The sequence below is a fragment of the Drosophila ananassae genome, chromosome 3L, assembly GCF_017639315.1.
Source record: "Drosophila ananassae strain 14024-0371.13 chromosome 3L, ASM1763931v2, whole genome shotgun sequence".
NCBI classification, from domain to species: Eukaryota; Metazoa; Arthropoda; class Insecta; order Diptera; family Drosophilidae; genus Drosophila; species Drosophila ananassae.
The window spans coordinates 14,659,643-14,686,173 of record NC_057929.1 but is presented as its reverse complement, the minus strand read 5'-3'; the positions used below and the strand labels follow the sequence as shown (position 1 = coordinate 14,686,173).

Sequence of the window (26,531 nt, the reverse complement as noted above, 5' to 3'; positions counted from 1 at the left end):
GGGTTACGGATTGCATTAAGGAGCTTTTGATGCATGTGCCTAGTGTATGTAGCTCAATTTACTACGACGTGGCTTAAATGAGATATTTTTTATGGATATAGATGGTATTTGCTTGGCCGTGTTTCTAATTTTAAAGGTCAATGTTTGGAAATGTTGTTTAAAATAGAAAAAGCTCATTTTTCATTGTAGGTTTTTAATAGATTTTATAGTTTATTTTTAAAAGATTTTTATGGATAATTAAAAGGGTCAATAACCAATTTCTTTGAGGCTATTTTTTATCAAAGAGCATCCCCAATTCGGTGCAAGCCAGTGATCTGTTTTACCCGCTCTATTGTCCATTCAATTAGCAATAGCTCAGAGCTTTTTCAGCAAGCTTTTGGGCGCAAGAGAGGAGCTTGAAGAGCACCTGATGTATCTGAGTATCTGCAAGATGCTCTCGCCGGAGCAACTAGCGATCGGATCGGGGCATTGGGGCTTAGATGGGATCGTTGGTGGCAAGTGCGGAACTGAAGCCTCAGTACTGCTCGAACAAGCGACGCGAACGCGCCAGCAGCTGCGAAAAAAAGAAAAGCGAAACCCTTTAACTACTTAGATACTACTACTAAATCGCGTACTGTGTACCGTTACACCAGTGCTGGGAGCGATCGAACACTAATACACTGACAGCGAATTTCCCGCACATTGCAGAAATTTTCCTTCCCCATTCAACTGCCGTTTTGGAGTTTTGAAAAAGTGCACAGTGAGTGTGTGTGAGAGATAGAGAGTGAGATACATGCATATGTATCCATAAGATACAAATATTTGAAGAGAAAGAGCGTGTGGGTTTGTGGTTTTTGTCTATTGAACTGGCAGACGAGCTTAGTTTAAAAACACAGCGAAAAAAAAAACTAAAAAAAAAAATCAACACGCAAACACAACAAAGTCCGAAACGAGTTTTCCCTACGTGTCGGTGGAATTTGTTTTTGTAGATACATAGATGTAATGGTATTTCTGTACGTGGAAGTACTCGCTTTTTAAAGTGAAATTCGAAATTCGAAAAGCAGCTAACGCATCCTATTCACTTTAGAGATGTATCTTCTGCCCTATATGTATCTCTTGTTGGCCAGATGATTCATGTACGGTGTACACTCGATTTATTTCCCCGAACAACACATCTCAAACAGACGGTGGCGCAGTATTCCGTATTCAAATTGAAAGAACAGTGGCAGTGAACTAAAAATAGAATTATTTGTTTTCATATACCAGCCGACCGACCAACCAACCAAAAAGCCAAAATAACAACAAAAAAAAAAATGGCTCGGCAAAAGTCGAAAAAGTGTTCGGAAATTCGCCTGAAGAGCAATGATGATGTATCTCAGTATCTGTTCTGTGGCAGTGTTTTGTATCTCTATTTTTCGTGTATTTGTGGCGCACTAAACTTTCGTTTAAATTAGCCAAGTTCAAACGGCGTCCGCTCGGCTTGAACTCACTGACTTTGGTGTGTGTGGGTGTCTGCCACAAATTGGCAACTCACAGATACGGATATATGTACTACTACCATTCAAAGACACACAAAAAAGCGGCAAGACTACCTAGAACACATATAGATAATGATACATGCCTGACGGCACATATAAACGTAAAATTTCGCCTACGTTTTCGGTTTGATTTTTCGGAAATTTTGAACAACAAGAACGGTGCGGGGACGACAACAACACCTTCGCTTTTTTTCGCTTTTCGGCCATTTCAAACTCGTTGCGAACGAGGTATTTGTTTATTTTATGTTTGCTATTACCATGGCCCACGTATACGGTCTGGCATTTGGCGATCAGAGATCAGCGATCTCACTTCCCCCGATTTTAACCCACGCCACAGCTACTCCAGTTTGTGCTTTGGAACTTTTTAGTTCTCGTTGAAAAACAAAGAATGGTAGATTTCAAATGAAGGGGAAATATATTCCTTTTTATTGGCAATTAGTCTAAAAATACTATAATTAAGCACTTGTAATAATGTAGGACTAGATTATTTGACGAGCCTTTATGAAAGATAGTTCTTTGTTTAGAGAAAAGTGAAAACATAAAAGATCTTTTGTTGATTAAACAAACAAACAAATATGATTCAACTTTAATAATATTTGGAATTTAAAATTAGAAATCCAATAATTCTTAAACACCTGATTGAATTATTCATAGAACCAAATTAAGAAAATTTTCTTGAACAAAATGGCGCCTTGCTTTCAAAAGTTACGCATACGACACGTGGGCCCTCTAAGGGTTAAGGTGTCTGGAAAACAGCAACATGTTTCCATGGAGCTTCTATCTCGTGGGTATATGAGATCATTCTGTGACCCGCGGGCAGCATATATGTACATACACACATCTATGTAGTTGTGCGAATGCTAATGCAAAAACAAAAGTAAAAAACTAAAAGCAAAACACGCGCTTTGCTCTCCGATCGATTTAGCTCTCGGCGCTTTATTTTTCCTCGGTTGTCGCCAAAATCGAGACCCCGAACGCTACTAAAAACGTGCTAAGGAATAGGTGGGGGTGGAGTGGGCGGCGGAATGGGGCGGAGCTGACGACGGCGACGGCGTCAATTAGATTTGGCCTTTTATTTATTGTATATTATGCTATTTTATGCGTGTTTTTGGCCTGTGTGCGAGGTTTTTATTTTATATTTCTGCTGTTCGTTGTTCGTCTTTATTAGCTCTATTCTGTTGACCATATGGCGAGGCATCCCCCATCCCCATCCTCACTCAAAGGTGATTTATTTAAAGTCTGAACGCCTTGATTTGATTACTTAAGCCAGTTAGCCAGAGCTGACGTTTAATGCAGTTGCTGTCAAGCTCCGACTTACTATTGCTATATATTCTGTATAAACATATGACATCATCGACGGTCATCCTTGTGTGCTTGGCCAGATTTTTGCATCATCGTCTCGTTCTCTATCTTTGTATCTCTCTCCTCAAGGTTATCGTTAAATCGCAAAAGCTGCACCACCAGTAACAACAAAATTAAGCCCGAACTGACAACAAAAAACACACACCAATATACACTGTATATATTTTCTCCGGATGTTTTGACGTGAGTGTATGCGGCCCCAGACAAAAAAGGAGTTTAAGGACACGCCGAAAGTGAAAACCAGTTTGACATTGAATATTTCGACTTTTTGCGCCTGCCTGCCTGCCACATTTGTGTGTTTTTTGGAGCGTTTGTGTGCCAGTTCTGAGTTTCAATGCCACAGTCTTTATTTTTTTCGGGGTACTCTGCCAAAAGGGCATTGTAAATTCACTGACAAGATTTACGAAAAAGCTCATCGATATTTTTATATTTCTAAAGAAACATTACATGTGTCTATTGTTCAGAAATTTGTACGTCAAAATGTGAAAATAATTTGTTTTTTACGCTTAAACTATTCTCGTTAATTTTGAAAACATGTGCTTTTAAGATTTATACTCATTCAAACTAATTTATAATTATTTCGTATTTAACCTTAGAAACAATGAGAGTTATATCCATCCCACGGGGCACATATGGAAATCCAGGAAAGGGGATCCCAAAAACAATGGAAAAATATCGATCTAAAAATTCGTTTCGAGATTTTGAAGCAGTTTGATCGAACTAGAAAATCGAACTACGAATCCTTTAAGGTATTTCTTTCAAGGATCGGATGAAAATTGTCGAAGATATGGACATCTGAAGGGGCCGTATGGGGATATCCTGGAATTTCCAAGGGGTTGCCCCACAAAAAATGGCAAAAATTTCGATCTAAAAAGTCGTTTCGAGATTTTGATGCAGTTTGATTAGAAATCGAACTACGAATCCTTTAAGGTATTCCTTTCAAGGATCGGATGAAAATTGTCGAAGATATGGACATCTGAAGGGGCCGTATGGGGATATCCTGGAATTTCCAAGGGGTTGCCCCACAAAAAATGGAAAAATATCGATCTAAAAAGTCGTTTCCAGATTTTGATGCAGTTTGATTAGAAATCGAACTACGAATCTTTTAAGGTATTCCTTTCAAGGATCGGATGAAAATTGTCGAAGATATGGACATCAGAAGGGGCCATATGGGGGTATCCTGGAATTTCCAAGGGGATGCCCCACAAAAAATGGAAAAATATCGATCCAAAAATTCGTTTGAAGATTTTGATGCAGTTTTACTGGGAATCGAACCACAAATCTTCTAAGGTATTCCTTTCTTGAATCGGATGAAACTTGTGGAAGATATAGCCATCGCAGGGAGTAATATATGAAGTCATGGATTTTAAAACGAGCTCTTTTAAAAAAGTAGCGATTTCAATTCTCAATGATGCCATTTGTATTATGTGAATATATTATCACTGTATTCGGTTATTTATTATTTTATCGGCGGTATTTTATTCTTAATTCCATTTAAAGAGCTTGCTCATAAAGACGTAGCTTTGAGCCCACCTAATAAAGTCTTTTGAAGAAAGTGTCAGAATTTCAGAGCATTTTGTCTTCGGCTGGCTGGCGGCCCCCGCCGTTCTGTTGTTGTTTTGGCGTTCCGCGCCTTTGTGCTCTCAAGTGTTGCCCACTTCAGATGACTTAAGCTTCCATTAATGCGCCAAAAGTTCTCACTTCAGATTCAGATTGAGATTGAAATGACGAATGCGGCCATTTTTGTTTGAATTGTGTGGGTGGGAAAAATGCCTTGAATTCTTGTGAACCGCCTTGAATAAAAAAAAATGTTCAACCTGCCATTCGGGGACGCAATCCATGATTACGTGTTTCGCAGACACCCACGTCTCCCTTGAGTTACTCACACGTAGAATTTGAATAATTTATGAATGATATTCATTTCCGTTACAGCAAAATACTAATTGGACATGCAGTACTCGAGCAGTTCGGAAAATTACTCATCCTCGTTGCGGGACAAGCCCTCGAAATGGGGCAAGGTAGGATATATATTTCAAGGATTAATCTTTTCAGTTATATAAGTTTTTTTATCTTCTAGAACGACAAAAACTACTCCTATAAGAAGTCTTCCTATCAATACTCAAGCTCGGCAGACAACAATGTCTCATACCAAGGTAAACCAGCCGATCAGAACATCGACCAGCTGGATGCCCTCTTGGAGGACCTGAAGCAGGAGCGTCAGAATACCAGCAGGGATCGGGAACTGCTGCCCAGCAATGGAACTTCCTATAGGACACTGTGAGTTCCTCTAGAGTTCTACGTTATTAGATTATGCTTCATATATTACTGGCTATCACTAGGGAACGTACTGATCCTTCGGGAACCGTAACGAGGACTACTCGTGTGGTGAAGACCTCCAAGCACTCCGGCTCCGGAGGCCAACAGCCCTTCATCGACGATGTGGAGACCTTCAATCCCACTGACTACAGCACTCTGCAGTCCACGGCCAAGTATTCCAGCTTGAAACGGGACGAGTTCCAGACCAGGGATAAGCCTTATAGCCTGGGTAGGTGACTGTAATCCTAGAAAGGAATGCAAAGTCTAATAGCTTTCTATTAATTTCAGCTCCCTCTCCCAGTGGTGGTCACTACGAGAGTAAGAAGATCTATGAGAGCAACCGCACTATTAACAACAACCTGGAGCTGCTGCCGGGAACCACCAGCACCCAGACGGTGACCAGCGGCACCACCATCGACAAGGAGCTGCAGGACATCGCCCTGAGCGATGGCATCCTGCCTGCCCCCGGCACTAAGGTGACCACCACAGTCAGGACATACACTTACGAGATTCCGGCCACTGGTCCCGGAAGCAACACCAGCACCATTAACCGAAGCCACAACCTGAGCAACTCGAATACTCTGAGCAGCAGCTACAAGCTCCACGAGTCGCACAACTCCAGCCAGAACTACTCGCAGCTTTCGCCGGTTCCGCACACGTCCCATGTGCCCCAAACCGTGGTCTACAACACGGAGAGCTACTCCACGCTGAATAAGCCCAACGACCGCCCCTTAGTCACCAATCAGTCGTACGAGATTCGGGAGCACAAGGAGACCACCACTCGCGGCGTCAGCCCCCAGCCGCGCCAATTGCCTCTAGGATCGGGACCGGCCGGTACGCCTCCGGGCAACCGTACCGTGGTCTACAACATCCACAAAACGGATCACGTGAATACGATCAATGAGCTGCCACCGCAGCAGCGCTATCCGGCGCCACACAGTCCGGCTCACAGTCCCAACTACGGTGGACCACACAGTCCGCCCCTGCAGCCGGGGGTGAACCGCTACTACTACAAGGAGACGGAGACCTCGAACACGGTGAACAGCATCCATGGACCACCCAATGGCGGAGCTCCCTACGAGCCCCAGCCCGCTCCTCTGAAGCAGCTGCCGCCGATCAACGCTTATCCGCCCCAGCATCCGCCAAACGGAAACGGATATCCGCCAAACTCCACCACATACAGCTACAAGTACTCCTCGACCACCAACACGAACAATCGTCGCGGACCGGACTTTGGATCCCCGTCGCCGTTCCCAGTCGATGGCGTGGAGTATCCAGTGAATGCCAATCCTCCCCAGCGGGTGGATGATCTGATGCAGAGCTTTGGAACTGTAAGTATATAATACGTTTTCGCTCGTTGTTGTCAATTCCTCTCGAATTGGAGAATGCGAGAAAATTAGAATAATTATAGCTTTGTTTACCAATCAAATTAGCGTTAATTTATTTTGAAGATACAGTGATTACTGAAACGATAATTATACCTTACCTCATACCATGTGCCTTTCCAGACCACTGACCATGTGGATACCTTGGAGACTCCAGTGCGCAAGCGTGAAATCGAGACAGCAGTGGCCTCGCCCAACCAGCAGCATGTGCCGTCCGTGAACAAGGCCGGCAAGGAGGTCTACTATCCGCCAGGACACGACACCATCATAATGAAGCGCGAGGAGATGCATGCCGGATCTGCTTCAGGAGTGAGTATTTATAAATAATTCTTCAAGAAACCTTTATTTACATAAATCCATTTTTTAGGGACGCTGGGCCAAGGGCTCGGGAATGTATGAGTACGAGTCCGGCTCCAAGTCAAAGACGAAAACCAAGTCCGGGGGCGCCGTGGTGCCGGTGTGTCTGCCCCTCTGCTGTGCCATGCCCTGCTCCATTATGTAGATCGAGCAGAGATCGCCCGGAATCTTTACTTGTACATAGGTTTCTAATTATCTAACGCTAAATCCTGCCCTGCCCAGTCCTGCTCTTCCCCCGTAAAAATGTTGCTCTCTATCTATTGTCTAACTACTATTGGGTTTGCTTGTTGCTATAATGTGTGTTGTACTCGTAATTTGATTGCCAAATTTATAATTGTCTATTTTATACGTTATTATTGTCTATGTATATAATTTGTGATCCGTCACTATCCCCTACGGATGATCGGATTGTTGTATTTTGTATGATTTTGATTCGAATTTGGATATAGGTTGCTCGAAATTGTTGCTCAAGCATTTACCAGCGGTGTCCCCCGGAAAACGAATGGGATACTGGATATTGTTTTAACTGTATTTTTGCATATCGCATATACAACATATATGCCAACCAACCAGCCAAACACTAATAAATGAGCCGTGGAATCCGATTCCCCTCGCCATTATTTGCGATTATTATTCGTTTTCGCCAGTCGCCAAACGCCATCGCCCCCGAATACCCACTAATCATAAACCATAAACGTAACTGCGACTTAAAATGGTAACCCAGTCGTTACAAAGCCATAAATACTATCTCTAATACACGTAGTAACCATAATAAAAACGATATCTAACAAACGAAGCAACGAACTGTCTGATTTCAATGCGTGGGGGGTCGAAAGCGAAATATTATATCTGAACATCTGAATATGGTATAGTAAAAGTTTTTTCGAGTTTTTATTTTGGTATAAATCGTTTTTGATCGAATAACAATTTGCATATCACAAAAGTAATATCTACATTTTCACCTCAGAGGAATAGGTGTAGGTGTCTTTCGAGAAGTTCATAAAATTGAATGGTAACAAAAAAGCAAAACAACTTAACAAAACTTAAAAATAACAAAAAGTGTATAACGTTTATAAGTATTCTTTGTCACATATGGTATTGAATATTAAAAGGGACGATCGATTACGGCTACAGAGACGAGTTCTTACTATTTGTTCTTGGATTACGAATTGAAGCTAAAATATGGATTAAAAAGTATACTACATAGTAATATGAGTATAGTATTGGACTTGCTACCATATGCACACAATATGTGTCTAATATATATATATGTATATCTTGATCATGTTGCCATGAGATGTCTTTTTTTCGGGCTACTCTAATAAGAGACTCTACGATTCGTGAAAGTAATGTTGTCCTTTGTACATACGAATATTGGATAGTTTGAAAGGTCACGCACTTTTACGTAGGCTAACTCTTGCGCTCGGAGTTCTTTAGCTCAGCTAAATACCAAGTGAAGGTCGGGAACTCCTTGATGCTGTAAATAACATACTTGATCGAGTTGATGCCATCGCTCTCAATTTTACTCATGCCATTCTGTAGATTCTCATACCTAAAAAGGAAAAGGATAGTCAATGTTTAAAGGATTAAAATGTATTTCATATTTACCGCTTTGGATTGGCCTTCTCCTTCTGATGCTTTAGCATCTTGTAGCGGGCTATGTTGACGGGGTACCTTGATATGAATAGGTTGGCATGCTTCAGGCGGTTGGACATGTCATCATCCTCACCACCCCAGCCAAAGAACGAGTTGGAAAACCCATTAACCGCCTGGAAATGCTCACGCGTCATGGCAGAGACTCCGCCAAATATTGATCGATAAGGCAACCTAGATATCAAATTAATGACTTAATTTCTTCATTCATTATATGTTATCTTCCAATTTCTAATTACTTGAAGTTGAGGGTATCTATCGCCACCGACATGTGCCGCGGCTGACGAGGACAGTTGTACAGATTTCGGTCATCCAGAGGCAACAGATCCACGTCGTGGAATATGAAACAATCCCACTGGAACACCTTTAAGGCCTCCAAAAAACCAATGTTCATCATAGCTGCCCGATTGAAGGGCTTACCATTGGTCTGCTCGACTATAAAAATGCGATAAGCGATGCGCTGCTTCATCAGGAACGGGTGAATGTTGCGTAGGAAGACGGACAAGTGGGCGTACCGGTCTCGGAAGGGCACCACAATGGCTACGTGGTGCTGGGCATTGCACTTATCGGGCTGAAAGGCACCACCAGGGCGCAAAAGCGGACCCAGCTCAGCTTCGATAATGTCCAATGATTCGAGGGTAGTGTTCGGTGTGATAGGTCCACCTGTAATACAGTTTTAGTAAAATCTGAAGCTTTAAAGACTTGTGTTTTAGATACCATCACGGGGATCGGGATCAGTGCAGTTGGCATGGAGGGCGGAACTGGTTTTTCGACCCATGGGCAGAGCCTTGTACGTGCTCAGCGGGATGTGCGATAAGTCTTGTGGAATGGAAGTAAAGTTTGCAGTCGCAATCACAGTCGTTGAGGTGGAGTTGGGTCCGCCTTCCAGCAGTTGCTCGCGCTCCTTGGACATGGCCAGTGGAGCAGCGGGCAGCTTGCTGCTGTTGCCGTAGATATGCGCATATTTGTGTACACGCCGGATGCTATGGAAAAAAAGTGATCCTTAGTATAAACAGTAGGCGGAAATGGACTGCAACCTACCTGAGCTTGCTTAGGGAGGTGCCACTGGCCCCGTCGGTGCGGAAGCCCAAAAAGTTAACCACCAGCAACAAGCAGATTGCGCCGGCCACGAAGCGGATGAGATTCGCCCTTGTGAATCCGATCATGGTCCAAGGATTGCATCATACTCTGCTCAACTCGTTTCCCCTCCGCAGAGGCATTTTCAGCTCCAAACGGTTGTCGCCAGAATCTGAAACGTAAAAACTTGCAACTCCTCGAACTCAGCAGTAACACAGCTGACTCCGAGTTTTCTCCCCCAGATCGGGGTTGTCATGCGCCTGCACTAACAGTAACGCTGTTGTGGTTATCGGCGGGACTTTTAAATTAATATCGATAACACTTTAAAACAATTAATTTTAATAAATTATACTTTAAAATAAAATTATTTTATTTTAAGTTAAAAATTAAAAATAAAAGTAGCCGAAAAAATATCTCAAAATATCATATATTTCTCATTTCCAATCAATTTCGTTTTCTGCTTTATTGCGCGATACGGATCTCATAGCTGTCCCAAAAATGGGGAATTACAGAGTGGCATTGTAAATGGGGGTAAATATACTAACAAGCGATATTTGCCCCATGTCCTGGGAATGGGTCTTTTCTATAAAGAATAAAAACAAGATACAAACACAACTGAAGATTTATACTAATTGCCGGGCAGTGCAGTTCAGTGCAGCGCAGCGATGTCACACTATCCTGGCATTGGAAGTCGTAGCGCCTCATTGTCCTTGACGTTGATTATTTGGAACTGGTTCTGATAGGTGTACTCGATCCGCAGTATCTTCTCATCTCCGATACTGGGATCATAAAAACCAGGCAGGTCGCTCTGTTATTGGCAAAAACAGGATTATTTCACTGAATAGTTTAAAGAAGTTAATTACTAACCTTTGATGACTCATAAAGCTGCAGGGTTCCGTCCTTAACGAGGCACTGAATAGGTATTGTCACGTCCAGCGACTGCTCCGGCTTGAACTGAGTACTACCCTCCACTGTACAGCCGTATATGGCCCGCGTCACAATCAGACCCATCCGCTCCAACTCTTCGGTCATAATCCGATTGTAGGTTCGCTGCATCAAATGGACAGCAGCACTCGCCTCCTGCCGCTTGGCCGACAGCCTCTGTTCGTTCTGCCGTTTCGTTCGCTCCACCTCGATACTTTTCTTCTCCGCCTCCATGGGGTCCATCACTGTCTTCTTGATGAAGAACCACGCGATCACCGGAGTGACTGAGGCGTAGAAAACGGCAGCAGGAACTATTTCATCGCTCAAGTGGATGGGAAATACATACGATTGATTTGAACGAAGTATTCTGGGAAAGAAATAAACCAATGATGGATTGGAGGTAAAGAAAGTTTGGAGTTAACGCACTTGAATTTCAGGATGACACCAGAAGGCACGCCAATTGAAACCGTTGCCGTCACCGAGCTGTATTTGGACACCTTCTTTTCCAAGCCGTACTCGCCCAAGAATCCAAAAGTTCCCACTCTGTAATGAATAAAAATAGTAATCACACCTTTTGGAGCCAGCTGTCGGGTATCCATACTTGGTGGCTAGTTTCAGCTTTAGTTCATTCTCCATCAACTTTCGAGTGTAAGAGAGACCAAAGTAGACGTGCGGCGTGCCAATCACAAAGGACGTGCTCAGCGAGTAGTTCTCCTTGGAGTGATCGATCTGCGTAGACATGGAGGATTGGGGACCAGCGTTTAACGTGAGACTTCCCATGGTGTGTTTGTCCAGCTGCACGGCTAGCGTAGAAAACAAGGCAGGTATCACCCCGTTGTCCCGGAAGTTCAGGTTTGTGCCACCGTTGAGCGTCAGCTTCTGGGTCAAAGTGCGTCCACCTAAAAAGAGGGGGTACTTTAGATATGTGACGATAAAGATTCGAGCTTTGCGAGTGACACATACCCTTAAGACCCAGCAGAAAGCCGTTGCCCGCACCAGCACAAAGCTCCAGCCAACCTTTATTGAGCAGCCGACGTCCGGCTACTACAAAGCCGCCACTACCATTGCCATTTGAAGAGTACAGGTTGCCACTCATGATGATCATATCCTTCCGCGTGATTGGAGCTTCTATGGACTGGGCAATGCTCATAGAGCCGATCTCCACGCGCGGCATTTCCGTGTCATCGTACGGAGCAAATATTTCTGTGGCGTTTACATTAATGGTAATGTTGCCGCGAGGATTCGTTCGCTGCTGGAGCCGTCGCTCGGCGGCAGCCTGTGCTAGGCGCTCGTACTCCTCCCGAATCTCTGCCGGCGTCTTGGTCCGGTGGACGATCTCCCAGCCCTCGGTGCGCAGACCCTTTTCCCCCACCGAATCGTAGATGGCCCGCTGGTGGGGATCCGACAGCACCTCGTAGGCACGTTTGGTACGATTGAACATGATCTCCGCCTTCTTCTTACTGTCCGGGTCAAGATGCTTATCCGGATGATAAATGCGACTCTGTTTCCGGTACGCCGTGTTAATCTGCTCCGCAGTGGCCTAGAATGAATGGTGATTAGTGGACAGTTATCTGGAGATGACGCTGCACATACATCCCGTGGTAAATTCAGAAATGTGTAGTAGTTCTCCTCCAGCTCAGCGTCTGATTCTTCATGATCCGAAGCCATTGCGCTGATCCACTGCCTCGGTTGCTACTTGGATATCCTTCGGACGTGGGACAGGTGCAGGTACGGAGGCACGGAACCGGCAGCGCACGGATCTTACCGGCGTTCTAAGTGTTAATTTGGGATTTCGAAATTTTTGGATACTTTTACGCAATGATAGACTGATATACATGTGTTAAAATGTGCCTTACGATAGTTTCCCCCAAAAGTGACCGGTGCGGTCATACTATTAAGCTACTTCCAAAACAACGGCCGCCTAGGGATGAGATGCAGAAGCTTAGGTCCAGCTATCGGATCACAATAAAAGGAAAAAAAAAAGTTTTTGAAAAGATTTCGAACGACACACAGATAGATTTGGAATATTTTTCAAAGCATGCAATTTCAGTGTTTGAAATTTTATTCGCAAAAAACTTCATTTGGACATATTAGATCCTAGTCCATCTAGTGAGCTTTCCTATCCCCACATACTGAAATGACATTGTGCTAGAAAGAAAGAATTTGAAAACATTTATATACACCAGACGGGGAATCCCAGTTCGAAATTGAAGAAGCACACCCACCTCGGCAGCCCTGGCCTCACTATCGCATATCGTCCGACTCGATAACGATTACTTACCTCCAGCCCTCTCACGGGAAGAAACGTGCTCGCTCGCCGTGCTCTGTTCTGACGAAATTTTGCTTTAATTTGACAATTGTTCGTGTTAAATTGCAGAAGTAGAATATACCCCAAGCCAAGATGCTGCGTGTACCCAAGTTTCTGCCTCGTCTCGCCCGCCAGGTCGGCGTTGCTCCAACAAACCTTTCTGGAGCTTCTGGCATATTCCGCGTAAGTATCCGCCGACTATTATGTAAAGTGCGGCATGTGCGGCTCCGCTGCGGGTCATGTTTTACGCGAATATTCGACGGCAACTCGTGTTGACTCTTTCTATTATTTTTTTCAGACTCTGCCAGGTGCTAGCAATGGATTATCGGCTCAGATGCGCTATAAGTAAGTCAGCCTAGGTTAATTCTTAAACGAAAATATCGGTTCCCAATCGCGAAGCATATTATATGCTTTCCCGCTTATGTAATTGCTCTGTATGCAAACATTTGAATTTCCAGAAGCGACTTCACGTTGCATCATTCCCAAAATGAAAAGATCTAAGCTAGATCCTCCCTAGCGATAATTGGAAATATCTAGCAAAAGAAACGTGGCGCTTATCTCCACTTGTTGCCGGCGGCCTTATCACCGACTAACCATCCCCCTTCTTTTTTTTAGGTCTGGCGAGGTCAAAGGTGCTGTTATTGGCATCGATCTGGGAACCACCAACTCCTGCTTGGCCGTGATGGAGGGTAAACAAGCGAAGGTTATCGAGAATGCCGAGGGTGCCCGCACCACGCCCTCCCATGTCGCCTTCACCAAGGACGGCGAGCGTCTGGTGGGCATGCCCGCCAAGCGTCAGGCTGTGACCAACTCGGCCAACACCTTCTATGCCACAAAGCGTCTGATTGGCCGTCGTTTCGACGATCCCGAGGTGAAGAAGGACATCACCAACCTGTCCTACAAGGTGGTCAAGGCGTCCAACGGCGATGCCTGGGTATCGGCCACCGACGGAAAGGTGTACTCCCCCTCTCAGATTGGAGCTTTCATCCTCATCAAAATGAAGGAAACCGCCGAGGCTTACCTCAACACACCCGTCAAGAACGCCGTGGTCACTGTGCCGGCCTACTTCAACGACTCCCAGCGCCAGGCCACCAAGGATGCTGGTCAGATCGCCGGACTTAATGTGCTGCGTGTGATCAACGAGCCCACCGCCGCTGCTTTGGCTTATGGCATGGACAAGACCGAGGACAAAATGTGAGTGTTCGAAAATGTATATCTTTATGGGGTGGGAACGTGACTTTTCTTATCTTTAATTTCAATTTATATCAGAAGGTTGCAAAGAAATTCTTTCGGGGAATCGGAGTCCTAACTAAATAATCTATTATCCTTTCAGCATTGCTGTTTATGACTTGGGTGGCGGCACCTTCGATATCTCGATCCTGGAGATCCAGAAGGGCGTATTCGAGGTCAAGTCCACCAACGGTGACACCCTGTTGGGAGGTGAGGACTTCGACAATGCTATTGTTAACTTCCTGGTTGCCGAGTTCAAGAAGGATAGCGGCATTGACATCCGCAAGGACAACATTGCCATGCAGCGTCTGAAGGAGGCTGCTGAAAAGGCCAAGTGCGAGCTGTCCTCCTCCCAGCAAACCGACATCAATCTGCCGTATCTGACCATGGACGCTGCTGGACCTCAGCACATGAACCTGAAGATGACCCGCGCCAAGCTGGAGAGCCTGGTTGCTGACCTGATCAAGCGCACCATCCAGCCCTGCCAGAAGGCTCTGTCCGACGCCGAGGTTTCCAAGTCTGAGATCGGAGAGGTGCTCCTAGTCGGTGGCATGACTCGCATGCCCAAGGTGCAGTCCACGGTCCAGGAACTGTTCGGCCGCCAGCCCTCTCGTTCCGTCAACCCCGATGAGGCTGTCGCCGTCGGTGCCGCTGTTCAAGGCGGTGTGTTGGCTGGAGATGTTACCGATGTGCTTCTGCTCGACGTTACTCCCCTGTCCCTCGGCATTGAGACCCTTGGTGGAGTGTTCACCCGCCTTATTTCCCGCAACACCACAATCCCCACTAAGAAGTCGCAAGTCTTCTCGACGGCCAGCGATGGCCAGACCCAGGTGGAGATCAAGGTCCACCAGGGAGAGCGCGAGATGGCCAACGACAACAAGCTCCTGGGTTCCTTCACGCTGGTGGGCATTCCCCCAGCACCCCGTGGTGTACCCCAGATCGAGGTTGTGTTCGACATTGACGCCAACGGCATTGTGCACGTTTCGGCCAAGGATAAGGGCACTGGCAAGGAGCAGCAGATCGTCATCCAGTCGAGCGGCGGCCTGAGCAAGGACGAAATCGAGAACATGATCAAGAAGGCCGAGGAATACGCCACCGCCGACAAGAAGAAGCGCGAACTGATCGAAATCGTCAACCAGGGCGAGAGCATAGTCCACGACACTGAGACCAAGATGGAGGAGTTCAAGAGCCAGCTGCCCGCCGAGGAGTGCGAGAAGCTGAAGAAGGAGATTGCCGATCTGCGCACGTTGCTGGCCAACAAGGAGACCGCCGAGCTGGAAGAGGTCAGGAAGGCTACCTCCCAACTGCAGCAATCCTCCCTGAAGCTCTTCGAGATGGCCTACAAGAAGGTATGCAACCAACTCTGCAACCATTTGCCTTGAATTTGTTTATGTAATTGTTTATTTTCTATTATTTAGATGTCCGCTGAGCGCGAGAGCAGCGCCGGATCCGGATCCACCGACAGCAGCAGTTCCAGCGACACTTCTGGCGAAGCCAAGAAGGAAGAGAAGAACTAAATTAGGCAACCATAGTCATAGTTGTTGTTCCCTTATTTAATAATAACCGCTTTTGGATTTCGATTAAGTTCTACGTTAAACACGAATACACCGTCATATTCCTTATACCGAATCATGAATTACACACAGAGACACATCAGCATTTACCCAACAAAATGTGTAGTAATCAGAATTAGATGCGATCCGATCAAATCAGACGATGTGACTTCCAAAGCTGAAAGACAATGACCAAACCGCTGGTTTTAAGAAGGGTTATGCCTCGTGAGATATGACTGCATAATGTTTTTATTGTTTATTATGCAAGCTCGAGCTCAAGTGGTACTTATACCATGTATATATATGCCCTTATCTGGAGCGCGTGGTCAGTGTTTCGTGTTGTGTTCCCTGTAAGATTTTGCTTATTTTTTACGTATAATTCTAAACTAGTTGTAGTTGTACACTAAAGAGCACAGCACAATAACTCATTTTGGCCAAGGCGACCATGGCGTTCTGGGACGGATGCGGACGGATGAACAGATGATTATTTGGAGGTCCTACTTTAAGCTAAATGGTACATTGGTTTCCAGTGGACAACCAATTCGACTGGGTAACATGCAATTAAATTTAAACAAATCGATGTAAACTAAAAATAAAAACAAACTGATATACAAAAAAATACTTTTATTTTACGATTTCTAATCCTATTGAAGTACAGTTTCGTTTCAAAATTCATGCATAAATTCCTCGATGTGTTCGTTAATCATAAATATTGATAAATAATCTTATATTATCTAAACTAGCGACTGTTTTTACATGAATACTAGTCCTTTGTTCACTAAGGATTCATAATTGGCTAGACCTAAGCTAGGATGATGATATGGCATTTACATGGCGCCGCTCTGGAGCTTGTAGAGCGTGTAGTAAAGTCCTCGATTGCCGAGGAGTTGCTTGTGGTCACCCATTTCACAAACGACTCCGTTCTCGAACACAAATATAACGTCCGAATGGACGATGGTGGAGAGACGGTGGGCTATGCTAATGGTGGTGCGACCCTCGGAGGCGGCATCTAGAGCATCCTGGACAACCTGGACGAGAGAAGAGGATCGTTAGAAACACATTTATGTGGAAGGACGTTTTGCAGGAGACCCACCTTTTCACTTTCAGCGTCCAGAGCCGAGGTGGCCTCGTCGAGCAGCATAATTTTGGGATTCCGGATGAGGGCACGGGCAATGGCAATGCGCTGCTTCTGACCTCCAGACAACTGGGCACCCTTCTCCCCCATTCTTGTGTCGTAGCCCAGAGGCAGGTTGGCGACAAACTCATGGATGTTGGACTTCTTGCAGGCGGAAATGATCTCCTGATCGGTTACAGTCCTGGAATTATCGCCGTAGGCAATGTTTTCCCTGATGGTGCGATCGAAGAGGATGGGCTCCTGGGAAACTATGCCGAGCTGGTTGCGCAAATTCGTCATGGATACGTCGCGCACGTCCTGCTCATCAATCAACGTGGCACCAGCGTCCACATCGTAGAATCGCTGTATGAGTTGAATGCAGGTGGACTTTCCACAACCAGAGGGTCCCACCAGGGCCACCTTCTTGCCCTTGCCGACGCTCAGATCCAGGCCCTTGAGCACCTGAATCTCGCGGCGCGTCGGGTAGCTGAACTCCACCCGGTCGTAGCGTACATCTCCCTCGCAGTGCCAGGGTTGGCGGGACACTCCCGGCTTGTCCACGATCAAGGGCTGGCGACGCAGGAACGTGAAGATGGATTTGGCGGCGGTCACACCCTTCTGCATGTTGGGTGCAAAGGCCAAAGCGTTGGCAATGGATGCTGTGCCCATGATCAGAGATTGGGATACCCTGATGAGGAAGGATTACTTTAGTAAAGGGATTCTTTCGAGTGCTGTTTGAGGGTCTTACTTGAAAACGTCTCCGAATTCGAGTCCACGGTTGACGACACACCAGGCTCCGTAGTACATGCAAGCGGCATAGGCGAAGAACATCAGGGATCTGGCCAGACCGTAGAGGGCTCCACGGTAGTGAGTGTTTTTCTTGGAGATCTATTGGCGACAAAAGAAAGCACAATTAAAACCTAATCTCAAAACTTTCCAGTCATTAATGATAAAGGGTTTATAAACACCAAAGATTAGAAACCTACCTCAACGGCGGGGATCAGCATGTTAATGTAGGTTCTGTGGAACATTTCCTCACGACCCAGCGACACCACAGTCCGGATATTGGACACCACCTCGACGGCCAGCTTGGTGGAGTTCTCCATTGTCTTGGCCGAGCCCATGTTCTCCTTGGCCATCACAGTACGTTGCATGTAGAAGGCAATCAGGATGAAGGGCGTAAAAGCCAGAGCCACTAGGCCCAGACTCCATTCGTAGTACATGGACAGACCCACACCCAGAGCCAAAGTGGCGATGGATTGGATGATTGTGCCAATACGTTGTCCAGTGGCCTGATATTGAGAAATACATCATTATTTCGATTCAAAAGGATAACTCTTAAGGACTGACTTACCCCTTGAACCGCAGCAGCATCTCCGGATAGCCTGGCACACAGGCTTCCAGTGCCGTTGGCCTTGTCATCGAACCACGCCACCTCCTGCTTCAGCATCGTTTCGAACATGAGTACTCGCAGGCGCTCCGTCAACTTTTCACCAGCAATGCCAAAGAAGTAGATCTGCATGAAGGTGGCAAAGCCCACCACGATGCCAGCAACCAGGAAGTATATACTATATTCATTGGTGTTTTCGCGCACATAGTCATCGTTATCTGTGATCGAAAGGACCTGAAGGATACTGCCGAAGAGCACCGCAAAGATGGGCATGGCGCACCCCATGATTACCGAGGAGATGCAACCGATGGTGATAATCAGCCACTCGGGCTTGCTCATCTTCATCACCTCAGACATGGGCTTAACTTCGTTGGGATCCTTGACCTTCTTCTTCTTCTTGTCCTTCTTGCCAGTTGCCGCTGCCTCCTCTTCTTCGTCCTCGTAAATGATCTTAATGTCCTGTTCGTCCTCGTCCTTGATGTCAAAGTTCTTGTAAATGTCGCCAGTGGGACTGAGCACTGAACCGTCATCGTCACCCATCTGGGTGGTCACGAGATTGAAGTAGTGTTCCTTAAGCTGCATCAGTTCCTGGTGGGTGCCGCTCTCCACCACCTCACCCTGGTTGATGACAACAATTCGATCTGCTCGCCGGACCGTGGAAAGGCGATGGGCCACAATGATGGTGGTTCGGCCGGCGCTTACCTTCTCCAGGGCAGCCTGCACCTTCGCCTCACTGGCCGTGTCCAGAGCGGAGGTGGCTTCATCCAGCAGCAGGATCTCAGGGTTGCGGATCAGGGCTCGGGCAATGGCGATTCTCTGTTTCTGTCCTCCGGACAGCTGGGCTCCTCGCTCGCCCACCAATGTGTCGTATCCGCGGGGTAGTTTCTTGATAAAAACGGCGGCATTGGCGGCGGCGGCAGCTTCCTCGATATCCTGACGAGTGGCGTCCTCCCTTCCATATCGAATATTCTCATAGATGGACACCCCAAAGAGCACCGGTTCCTGACCCACAACACCAATCTTGGATCGGAGCCAGTTGATGTCGATGTCCTTGACATTGGAGCCGTTGAAGTAAACATTTCCAGCCTGGGGATCGTAGAAGCGTTGGACCAACTGGATGCAGGTGGACTTGCCACAGCCCGACGGACCCACCAGAGCCACCGTCTGGCCGCGATGGATCTTCAGGTTAAGCCGGTTCAGAATGGGGATCTCGGGTCGCGTCGGATACTGGAACTCCACCTCCTTGAACTCGATAGTTTCAATTTGTTCATTCAACTTCTTGCCACCGGCATCGATGGGGTTGATGGTGGGTATCTGTTCGATGATGTGGAAGACTTTGGCGCAGGCACCCTTAGCAATGCCAAAGGCTTCGATATACGGAGCTGCCATGCCAATATTCATGGAACCCATCATCACTGAGAAGAAGACAGTGATCATAGTGCCGGCATCGTAGTTCGCATAGTACGGATCGTGGTATCCTTTGAGCACCAGACCCACTCCGTACCAGAAAGCCAGAGCGTAGGAACTGTAGATGAAGAACCACAGCAGACCAAATCCGATTCCGGAAAACATATTCCTCTTGATGTTCAGGTACTTGGCGGCGATTACACTCGCCTTGTATGCGAGCGTTTCCTTGGCCTCGCCCTCGAACGCCTTCACGGTTCGGATACCGGAGAGGGCGCCTTCGGCCACAACGGCGGCGCCGGCGTACACGTTGACCTCCTTCTTGGCCAGCCGCGAGGTGGCCACCGAGACCAGGCCCATGGCGATGAAGGTCAGCGGCAGACTGGTGAGGCACACCAGCGACAACTGCCAGCCCTTGTAGAAGGCCAGGCCGAGGGCACCCACAAAGGAGACCAGGTAGTGGACGAACATCACCACCTTCTCGGCCAGCCCGTCCTCCATTTTGGACAGATCCCTGAAAGGTTAACGGCTACTGTTAATCAAGTTACTTAGCAGGAACTCAAACGTCATTGCTTTCCGATAAGATCACCAGACAAATGTTAATATAATCAACTACTCTAGTTGATATTCGGGAGTTAAAATGTTAAAACGTCATAGATAAGACTGCTTATTGGCATTTTAACGTTTGGTGATATTTGGTGATAGCTACTTACTCATTCATGCGACTGGCCACTTCACCGCTCTGGTTGAAGTCGTACCACTTCATGTCCTGGTGCAGAATGGAGCGGAAGAACTTGGAGCGAATGGTCAGGATCTGGGAGTGGGCGGCGTAGTTGAAGCAGGTGATGGAGATATAGGAGCACACCAGCATTACAATTCCGATGTAGGTGTTCTGCAGGGAGAACTGTTGCACTTTGTCGAGGAGCAGGTTGCTCATGTCGTCGTCAGCCCGGTACTTTCGGCCCGTTACCATGCCGCCAAAGTCAATCATGTCCTGGGAAACAAATATTTATGAATTGGAAACTAAATGGAAAGGTATTCCTATTCTAACTCACATTGGCCAGGTTACCAAAGATCAAACTGTTAGCTGGAGTGGTCAGACCCGTGGCCACCGCAGCTAGCAGTCCAATCACGTAGAGGAGGCGATCCGAGGTGGTGGCATAGCGGAAGATCTGGAAGTAGCCGACCTGCTTGATCTCCTCCTTGTAGGTGAAGCCCTCCTCCTCTTCCGGTTCCGCCTCGTCATGCTTGCCATTCTTTTTCGTCTTATTGGGCTCACTGCAATAAATAGTTGATTATGGCGCACGCCATAGGTAGACCGTTATCGAATGGCAGATTATATTGACGCCCATATCCCTGAACCCCATGTACCCCTTATCTGTCCATGACACTCCACAAGGGGAGCTCGCTTCGGGTATTGCCGAAGTGAGTCCCTATCTTAACTGAGATATGGATGCATATGTAGTTGTGAAAGTGGGTGTCTTATATATATGCACCTTTATATTATTGCCATTTTTTTTATTGCATTAATTGTATCAATGAACCAGCAGGTATATCGACTGAAAAATTCACTATTCTGTAGTTAATATTTTAATATACTTTGTATCAATGAATATTTATCAGAAAGGTCACAATTAATAATTCAATTTCAATTGAAAGGCATACAAAATTATTTTATTCTTGCTCATTAATAAATATGTTCTTTGATAAGAAATTGAACTTGTTAAAGGGCATTGGTTTTTATTTTAGCCATTGTATACAAACAATTAGCCTTGTCATCATGGAATAGCAATTTTTGGCAATAGCGCCAAAGTGATACACTTGAATGGCATTTTCGCAAACATCAGTTTAATTTTACACTTGACTAAAACAAGCCGATTTGTTTTATCTCGATTTGTTTTCGATTATAGGTTGATTGAATTACTGAATCAATTTGTTATGATCATGTCCTTTTTAAGTAGTTAACTATCAATATCACCAAGAAAACTCACAAGTTCTTGCGATCCCGATCCTTATCCTCTAATTGTTGTCCAAGGACAATGTTTGTTTTGTAATGTTGCCGCGATTTTTCATCGTCCTTGGCGATAACGCCATTTGTTGCAGTCATTATAGATTTTTTTGTTCAATTCCTATTGTGGAATTTTGATTAAGATTTAATTCACTAGAACACTAATAACTGTTGGAGCACATGGACCAGCCAGGAAACCTGCTAGCGGGCGGGCAGACTAAAATGGACTATTAGAATATGCCAATCGCCAGGGGCTTATATTTGGCCAAAAGCGAACCTTATCAACTGATAGGACATGTTTATCAATATTACCGAGTATGTATAAATTCTTAAGTCTAACGGTGAGTTAGGACTGCTGATGAAATTGTCCAATCGAACTCAAGTTATTGGGTTAGCAAGTGAAAGCCGAGTTCTCTAACGAGTGATAAGAATGTTTTGGCTGGGAGGAACGTGTTGGTCGATCTTAAGATTCAAAGACATGTAGTGACTCAATCGGAAAGAGAGTCTCCCAAAGTAGAATCTCAATCTCTTCTGTATCTCATTTGATTTTATTTATATTGATTAAAAGTAAACCCACTGCAATGAGGCACACCAAATCGAATTTTGAAGTGTTATAAATGGGCATAATATATTTGGACAAAGATAAGTTAATAGACCAGACATAATTCCCTTCCTTAGATAAAGTGAAAAGTCATCATTATCGGACAACAGGGATAATGAGTAAGTGTCGTATTGAATGCCGTTCCGGTTGGATTCCGAGTCTCCTCATGATTAGAGCTTTTCAGTTCCGATAAAGAATATATCTTCTATTGAATGGTATTGGCATTAGTTGAAAATCCACATAGCTCACATGTTTGAACAATAAAAGTTTAACCAATAACCATTATATACAATCAATTATATACAACCCCTCAAACAGTCCACCAAACAGAAATCGTCTATCTCTCGAGGCAGTCAGGTAGGCTTACTCATAGACCCAGATTTTGAGAATCAAAATTAAAAACAAAAAAGCTCCAAGTGACGTGTGGCTTGTGACTGGATGACTGGCCAATTTCCCGCCAATTAATAACAATTATCTGGAAACGGTAATGGCCATTTATTGATTCGGTTTTAGTTCCTTGCTTCAGGAGGGGATTGCCTAGGAAATCCTCACCACCATGCGCAGGGCGTCGCGGTTAATCTTCGCCTGCTTGAGGATGTGGCCCTCCACGAAGATGTCAGACTCGTATTGCAGATAATTGACGCACTTATCCACGTAGTGCAGGGACTCGTCCAGCCGCTCCTTGGGCGACAAACTGGTCTCCAGAGCCACACGCCGGGTCTGTTCGGCAATAGCCGAGTGCAGTTCGAAGCAGAGAGTGCCGAGCGTACGAACCTCACCTGGGGAAAGGCCAAACAACCACTCGAGATAACACGGCGTATACATAATAATTGGCATTAGCACACTTACATGGCGCAATTTTCTCGTACAACTGGACTAGTTCCTCGGCAAACTTTAGTTTGAGCTGGAGCTTTTCATCCGAGACCACCATCAGCTCCTGCTGATCCTTGGCCAGGAGTTGGACGAGAAGAATTTTGATTTCGCTCATGTGGAAATGCTGGGGTGGCAGCCACTTCTCATAATGCTTGAGGTATCTGGAAAGGATATGCTTATCTATCTTATTCTCCACAAGGATAAAAGCCAGACTCTAACTTACTTTAACCCATTTTCGGCCGTCTTTTCCATGCTCTGAATATCCTTGCCTGCACGCTCCAAAATCCCCTCCACATAGTGCTTCTGCACCTGCTTGTGACACTCCCGACAACTGGATATAAAAAGGACAACATCAGGATTACAAATGTGAGTGGTTAGTCCCCATTAGTCCTCACCGCCAGCTACCATTCCACTCATCCGATTTGCTGGGCAGCATCAAGCCACCACACTGCCGATCCTCGCACTTCAAGGCACTGTAGAAGGTGTCCAGTTCGGTGACATCCGCACATCTGGCACAGGCGCACTTGAAGAGCTTCGTCTGCATCAAGTGCCTCTGGCGATCGGCGGTGCCCCACATGGCATCCGAGTAGCAAATGCTTAGATGGGCGTTCTTCTTGATTTCCTGCGGTGCCCATAAAATGCAGTGACCATTCTTGTTGAAGCTCTTGGCCAAGTTCGGCAGGCAGGAGTTCTCCGTAAAGGAAGCCGTATAAAAAACACCCACATGCGGAGGATCTGTTGAAAAAAAAAAGAAAACTTTTAGATTGGGTGAATATTGGCAAGGATGAGCTGAATATAGGGGAGATATTCTCGATTTCACAAGGGGATCCCCCACAAAAATTGAAAAAATTTGAACCGAAAATTAGGTTCTGAGGTTTTGATGCAGAATGACGGGGAATCGTCCTACAAATCGATTAAGGTATCGGATCGGATAGGATCGGATAAGAATTGGGGAAGTTAGAGACATGGTTTGGGGCCATATATGAGTATCCTGGATTTCACAAGGGGTTCTCCCACAAAAATTGGAAAAATATCGATCAAAAAATTGGTTCTGAGGTTTTAATGCAGGATGACGAAGAACTGTCCTACAAATCATTTAAGGTATTCCGCTCAAGAATCGAGTAGAATTGGGAAGATATAGACATGGTTTGGAGCCATATATGAGTATCCTGGATTCCACAAGGGGTCCCCCCACAAAAATTGAAAAAATATCGATCGAAAATTTGGTTTTGAGGTTTTGATGCAGAATGACGGAGAATCGTCCCACAAATTGTTTAAGGTATTTCGCTCAAGGATCGGGTGAGAATTGGGAAAGATATGGACATGGTTTAGGGCCATATATGAGTATCCAGGATTTCACAAGGGGTTCCCCCAAAAAGTCAGAATCTATCAACATATGATTTTTAAAAAGTAAACCACCAACCTGAGGTGGGTATCTCATGTCCATTGATTTGCAAAGCTCCCACAGCTCTCATGATCTGCTCCTCAGTAAACTTTTGGGTTTTGAAGAATCTGTAAGATATTAAAACAAATATTAATTTCTAATTACAAAGTGCTAGTATCTTATCACTCCAATACTTTCATAAAGATAATTTAAACAATCTAATTACGCTTAAAAATAACAAACTGCCTAAGCATGTAATAAAGATAAAATATTAAAAGGTTTTTATACCCTTGCAGAGGGTATTATAATTTTGGTCAAAAGTGTGCAACGCAGTGAAGGAGACATCTCCGACCCTATAAAGTATATATATTCTTGATCAGGATCACCTCCTGAGTCGATATGAGCATGTCCGTCTGTCCGTCTGTCCGTCTGTCTGTTTCTACGCAAACTAGTCTCTCAGTTTTAAAGCTATCGAGTTGAAACTTTGCACACACCCTTCTTTCCTTTGCAGGCAGTATATAAGTCGGAACGGCCGGGATCGGTCGACTATATCCTATAGCTGCCATATAACTGATTGATCGGAAATGCCATAACTTTGGTGTTTTTTAAGTTAGAGGGTTGGGAGTTTCTACACATGTTATATTTGACCAAAATATCTTATGTACAAAATTTCATAAGGATCGGCCGACTATATCCTATAGCTGTCATAGAACGATCGAAATTGGCATAACTTTGGTGTTTTTTAAGTTAGAAAGATGGGATTTGGTACAGATTCTATTTTGGGGAAAACAATCTGATCTGCCAATTTTCATAAGGATCGGCCGACTATAAACGATCCGCTATATATCTAATAAAATAAGATGGGTGGCGCCACCTAGCGGACTGCGACTGAACTGCAAGGGTATATCAACTTCGGCTCCGCCCGAAGTTAGCTTTCCTTTCTTGTTGAACCTTAAATTAGATAAGATTTCGTTATGTTAAAGTCTTATTTTATTGGTTTTAAAATTTGAATCCATGTAACTTACAAGCAATATTTCTACCAATACCTACTTGGGGATAAACTGCCCAATACTGGCCAGATCCGCTTTCCATTGGTTGGATCCCCGACGGGTGGATTCCAGCGACTCGAGCTCCTGGAACTTGGCTGCCTTCTCCGGACTGGTTTCGCCAATCAGGAGACACCTGACAGTGCTGACACAGGTGTAGAGGGGATGGGGGCCATTGAACTCGTTAACATTGACCTTCTGACCACGGTCCTTAGTGAGCTTGCATTCCGCCTGGTGCTCCTCCAGCGACTTGCACTCCGGCCCGCAGAGCGGCCAACCGCACTGTTCGCAGTCTATATGATCCTCCGCCTCGATGCTGTTCAGGCAGCCCATGCAAACGGGCGCCGAGATCTGAGCAGGACCCCTGACCAGGGGCGCCTCCCGGAGTATAATCTCATACGGTTTGATGGTGCGGGTGGCCACCAGGTGCCGGCCAAGTTGCTCGCTGTGGGCGATCTGATAGCATTGGGTTGAGGTTATGTTGGATTAATGGAAAAGGTTTGCATAGCCCACCTTGAATGGATGACAGTTGGTCTTGTGCGCCTTCCAGTCCTGTTTCTGGTGCTGAACACTGCAGTAGGACACCTGGTTGCAGTTGGAGCACTTGGTCTTGGTGGGCTCCTGGCACACATGGCAGGGATTGGGACTCATGGTTGTCACGGAGAGACGGAATAACACGGCACAATCGATAAGAAGAGTGGTCTCCTCGGCCACCAAAACGAATCTCTTCAGTACAGTGTGATGTGCATCCACCTCCGCACTCGCCGCCGAATCTCTTCCAACTGGGTTAACGGCAGAGCGAAAGCACTCATCTGTTTTTTTCTGTATTCTATACTCTGAGTTCGGTTCTCTATAAATAGACCTTCTTGTACGTCGCTACTGAGTGGACCACCACTTCAGCATGCCCTGGGCCACCCTAATGCAATTAAATGAGACAAACGATAATTGATTTTCTTTTTTTTTTTTGTTTTCATTATATTTTTTTTTGAAGACTATTTCAATAGATTTTCTTCAGCGGGTCATGGTGTG

General features: G+C 45.6%; 6 protein-coding genes across 7 annotated transcripts; 2 read left to right on the top strand and 4 right to left on the bottom strand.

Annotated features, from left to right (window-relative positions):
* Window positions 1–496: 496 nt before the first annotated feature.
* Window positions 497–7,733, top strand: LOC6494223. Its single transcript, XM_001960675.4, has 7 exons — window positions 497–739; window positions 4,812–4,897; window positions 4,957–5,156; window positions 5,219–5,424; window positions 5,484–6,526; window positions 6,704–6,889; window positions 6,948–7,733. Exons 2-7 carry the CDS (start codon window positions 4,829–4,831, stop codon window positions 7,080–7,082), a joined length of 1,839 nt encoding a protein of 612 aa, XP_001960711.2. The 5' UTR covers window positions 497–739; window positions 4,812–4,828; the 3' UTR covers window positions 7,083–7,733.
* Window positions 7,734–7,799: 66 nt separating this feature from the next.
* LOC6496329 (beta-1,4-N-acetylgalactosaminyltransferase bre-4) lies at window positions 7,800–9,922 on the bottom strand. The gene is made up of 5 exons (XM_001960674.4): window positions 9,632–9,922; window positions 9,308–9,573; window positions 8,830–9,253; window positions 8,546–8,764; window positions 7,800–8,489 (listed from the first exon to the last, which is right to left on the bottom strand). The coding sequence occupies exons 1-5, from the start codon at window positions 9,754–9,756 to the stop codon at window positions 8,348–8,350; spliced, it is 1,176 nt and encodes a 391-aa protein (XP_001960710.1). The 5' UTR covers window positions 9,757–9,922; the 3' UTR covers window positions 7,800–8,347.
* A 156-nt stretch (window positions 9,923–10,078) lies between these two features.
* Window positions 10,079–12,588, bottom strand: LOC6496328 (dnaJ homolog subfamily C member 11). 2 transcript variants are annotated; one of them, XM_001960673.4, is made up of 7 exons: window positions 12,448–12,588; window positions 12,185–12,363; window positions 11,555–12,131; window positions 11,193–11,490; window positions 11,018–11,134; window positions 10,535–10,958; window positions 10,079–10,475 (listed from the first exon to the last, which is right to left on the bottom strand). In XM_001960673.4, the coding sequence occupies exons 2-7, from the start codon at window positions 12,257–12,259 to the stop codon at window positions 10,341–10,343; spliced, it is 1,626 nt and encodes a 541-aa protein (XP_001960709.1). In that variant the 5' UTR covers window positions 12,260–12,363; window positions 12,448–12,588; the 3' UTR covers window positions 10,079–10,340. The 2 variants fall into 2 exon arrangements, with proteins under 2 accessions (XP_001960709.1, XP_014763762.1); XM_014908276.3 differs by having other exon boundaries at window positions 12,185–12,399; window positions 12,448–12,583.
* Window positions 12,589–12,644: 56 nt separating this feature from the next.
* Window positions 12,645–15,713, top strand: LOC6494224 (heat shock 70 kDa protein cognate 5). The gene is made up of 5 exons (XM_001960672.4): window positions 12,645–13,082; window positions 13,198–13,244; window positions 13,515–14,093; window positions 14,233–15,478; window positions 15,548–15,713. The coding sequence occupies exons 1-5, from the start codon at window positions 12,993–12,995 to the stop codon at window positions 15,644–15,646; spliced, it is 2,061 nt and encodes a 686-aa protein (XP_001960708.1). The 5' UTR covers window positions 12,645–12,992; the 3' UTR covers window positions 15,647–15,713.
* Window positions 15,714–16,291: 578 nt separating this feature from the next.
* LOC6496327 (ATP-dependent translocase ABCB1) lies at window positions 16,292–21,843 on the bottom strand. The gene is made up of 8 exons (XM_001960671.4): window positions 21,582–21,843; window positions 20,646–20,868; window positions 20,304–20,584; window positions 18,151–20,104; window positions 17,783–18,088; window positions 17,545–17,684; window positions 16,776–17,484; window positions 16,292–16,710 (listed from the first exon to the last, which is right to left on the bottom strand). The coding sequence occupies exons 1-8, from the start codon at window positions 21,695–21,697 to the stop codon at window positions 16,510–16,512; spliced, it is 3,930 nt and encodes a 1,309-aa protein (XP_001960707.1). The 5' UTR covers window positions 21,698–21,843; the 3' UTR covers window positions 16,292–16,509.
* An 832-nt stretch (window positions 21,844–22,675) lies between these two features.
* On the bottom strand, window positions 22,676–26,322 carry LOC6496325 (SET domain-containing protein SmydA-8). Its single transcript, XM_001960670.4, has 7 exons — window positions 26,016–26,322; window positions 25,507–25,958; window positions 24,496–24,584; window positions 23,468–23,807; window positions 23,296–23,403; window positions 23,049–23,233; window positions 22,676–22,978 (listed from the first exon to the last, which is right to left on the bottom strand). The coding sequence occupies exons 1-7, from the start codon at window positions 26,151–26,153 to the stop codon at window positions 22,737–22,739; spliced, it is 1,554 nt and encodes a 517-aa protein (XP_001960706.1). The 5' UTR covers window positions 26,154–26,322; the 3' UTR covers window positions 22,676–22,736.
* Window positions 26,323–26,531: the final 209 nt, after the last annotated feature.

Bases quoted from the DNA above. Each gene is read 5' to 3' on its own strand.
- LOC6496325 (XM_001960670.4), bottom strand. From the start codon at position 26,153: ATGAGTCCCAATCCCTGCCATGTGTGCCAGGAGCCCACCAAGACCAAG. The intron at 25,959-26,015 runs GTGGGCTATGCA...CAATGCTATCAG, and splicing joins CCAACTGTCATCCATTCAAG to ATCGCCCACAGCGAGCAACT. The intron at 22,979-23,048 runs GTAAGTGTGCTA...GCCTTTCCCCAG, and splicing joins GTACGAGAAAATTGCGCCAT to GTGAGGTTCGTACGCTCGGC.
- LOC6494224 (XM_001960672.4), top strand. From the start codon at position 12,993: ATGCTGCGTGTACCCAAGTTTCTGCCTCGTCTCGCCCGCCAGGTCGGC. The intron at 13,083-13,197 runs GTAAGTATCCGC...TATTTTTTTCAG, and splicing joins GAGCTTCTGGCATATTCCGC to ACTCTGCCAGGTGCTAGCAA. The intron at 14,094-14,232 runs GTGAGTGTTCGA...TTATCCTTTCAG, and splicing joins GACAAGACCGAGGACAAAAT to CATTGCTGTTTATGACTTGG.
- LOC6496328 (XM_001960673.4), bottom strand. From the start codon at position 12,259: ATGGCTTCGGATCATGAAGAATCAGACGCTGAGCTGGAGGAGAACTAC. The intron at 12,132-12,184 runs GTATGTGCAGCG...CATTCATTCTAG, and splicing joins TTCTGAATTTACCACGGGAT to GCCACTGCGGAGCAGATTAA. The intron at 10,476-10,534 runs GTTAGTAATTAA...TGCCAATAACAG, and splicing joins AGCTTTATGAGTCATCAAAG to AGCGACCTGCCTGGTTTTTA.
- LOC6496329 (XM_001960674.4), bottom strand. From the start codon at position 9,756: ATGATCGGATTCACAAGGGCGAATCTCATCCGCTTCGTGGCCGGCGCA. The intron at 9,574-9,631 runs GTAGGTTGCAGT...TTTTTTCCATAG, and splicing joins ACCTCCCTAAGCAAGCTCAG to CATCCGGCGTGTACACAAAT. The intron at 8,490-8,545 runs GTAAATATGAAA...TTTCCTTTTTAG, and splicing joins GAGAAGGCCAATCCAAAGCG to GTATGAGAATCTACAGAATG.
- LOC6494223 (XM_001960675.4), top strand. From the start codon at position 4,829: ATGCAGTACTCGAGCAGTTCGGAAAATTACTCATCCTCGTTGCGGGAC. The intron at 6,527-6,703 runs GTAAGTATATAA...GTGCCTTTCCAG, and splicing joins TGATGCAGAGCTTTGGAACT to ACCACTGACCATGTGGATAC. The intron at 6,890-6,947 runs GTGAGTATTTAT...TCCATTTTTTAG, and splicing joins ATGCCGGATCTGCTTCAGGA to GGACGCTGGGCCAAGGGCTC.
- LOC6496327 (XM_001960671.4), bottom strand. From the start codon at position 21,697: ATGACTGCAACAAATGGCGTTATCGCCAAGGACGATGAAAAATCGCGG. The intron at 20,869-21,581 runs GTGAGTTTTCTT...TATTTATTGCAG, and splicing joins GATCGGGATCGCAAGAACTT to TGAGCCCAATAAGACGAAAA. The intron at 16,711-16,775 runs GTGGGTCTCCTG...TCTCTCGTCCAG, and splicing joins TGGACGCTGAAAGTGAAAAG to GTTGTCCAGGATGCTCTAGA.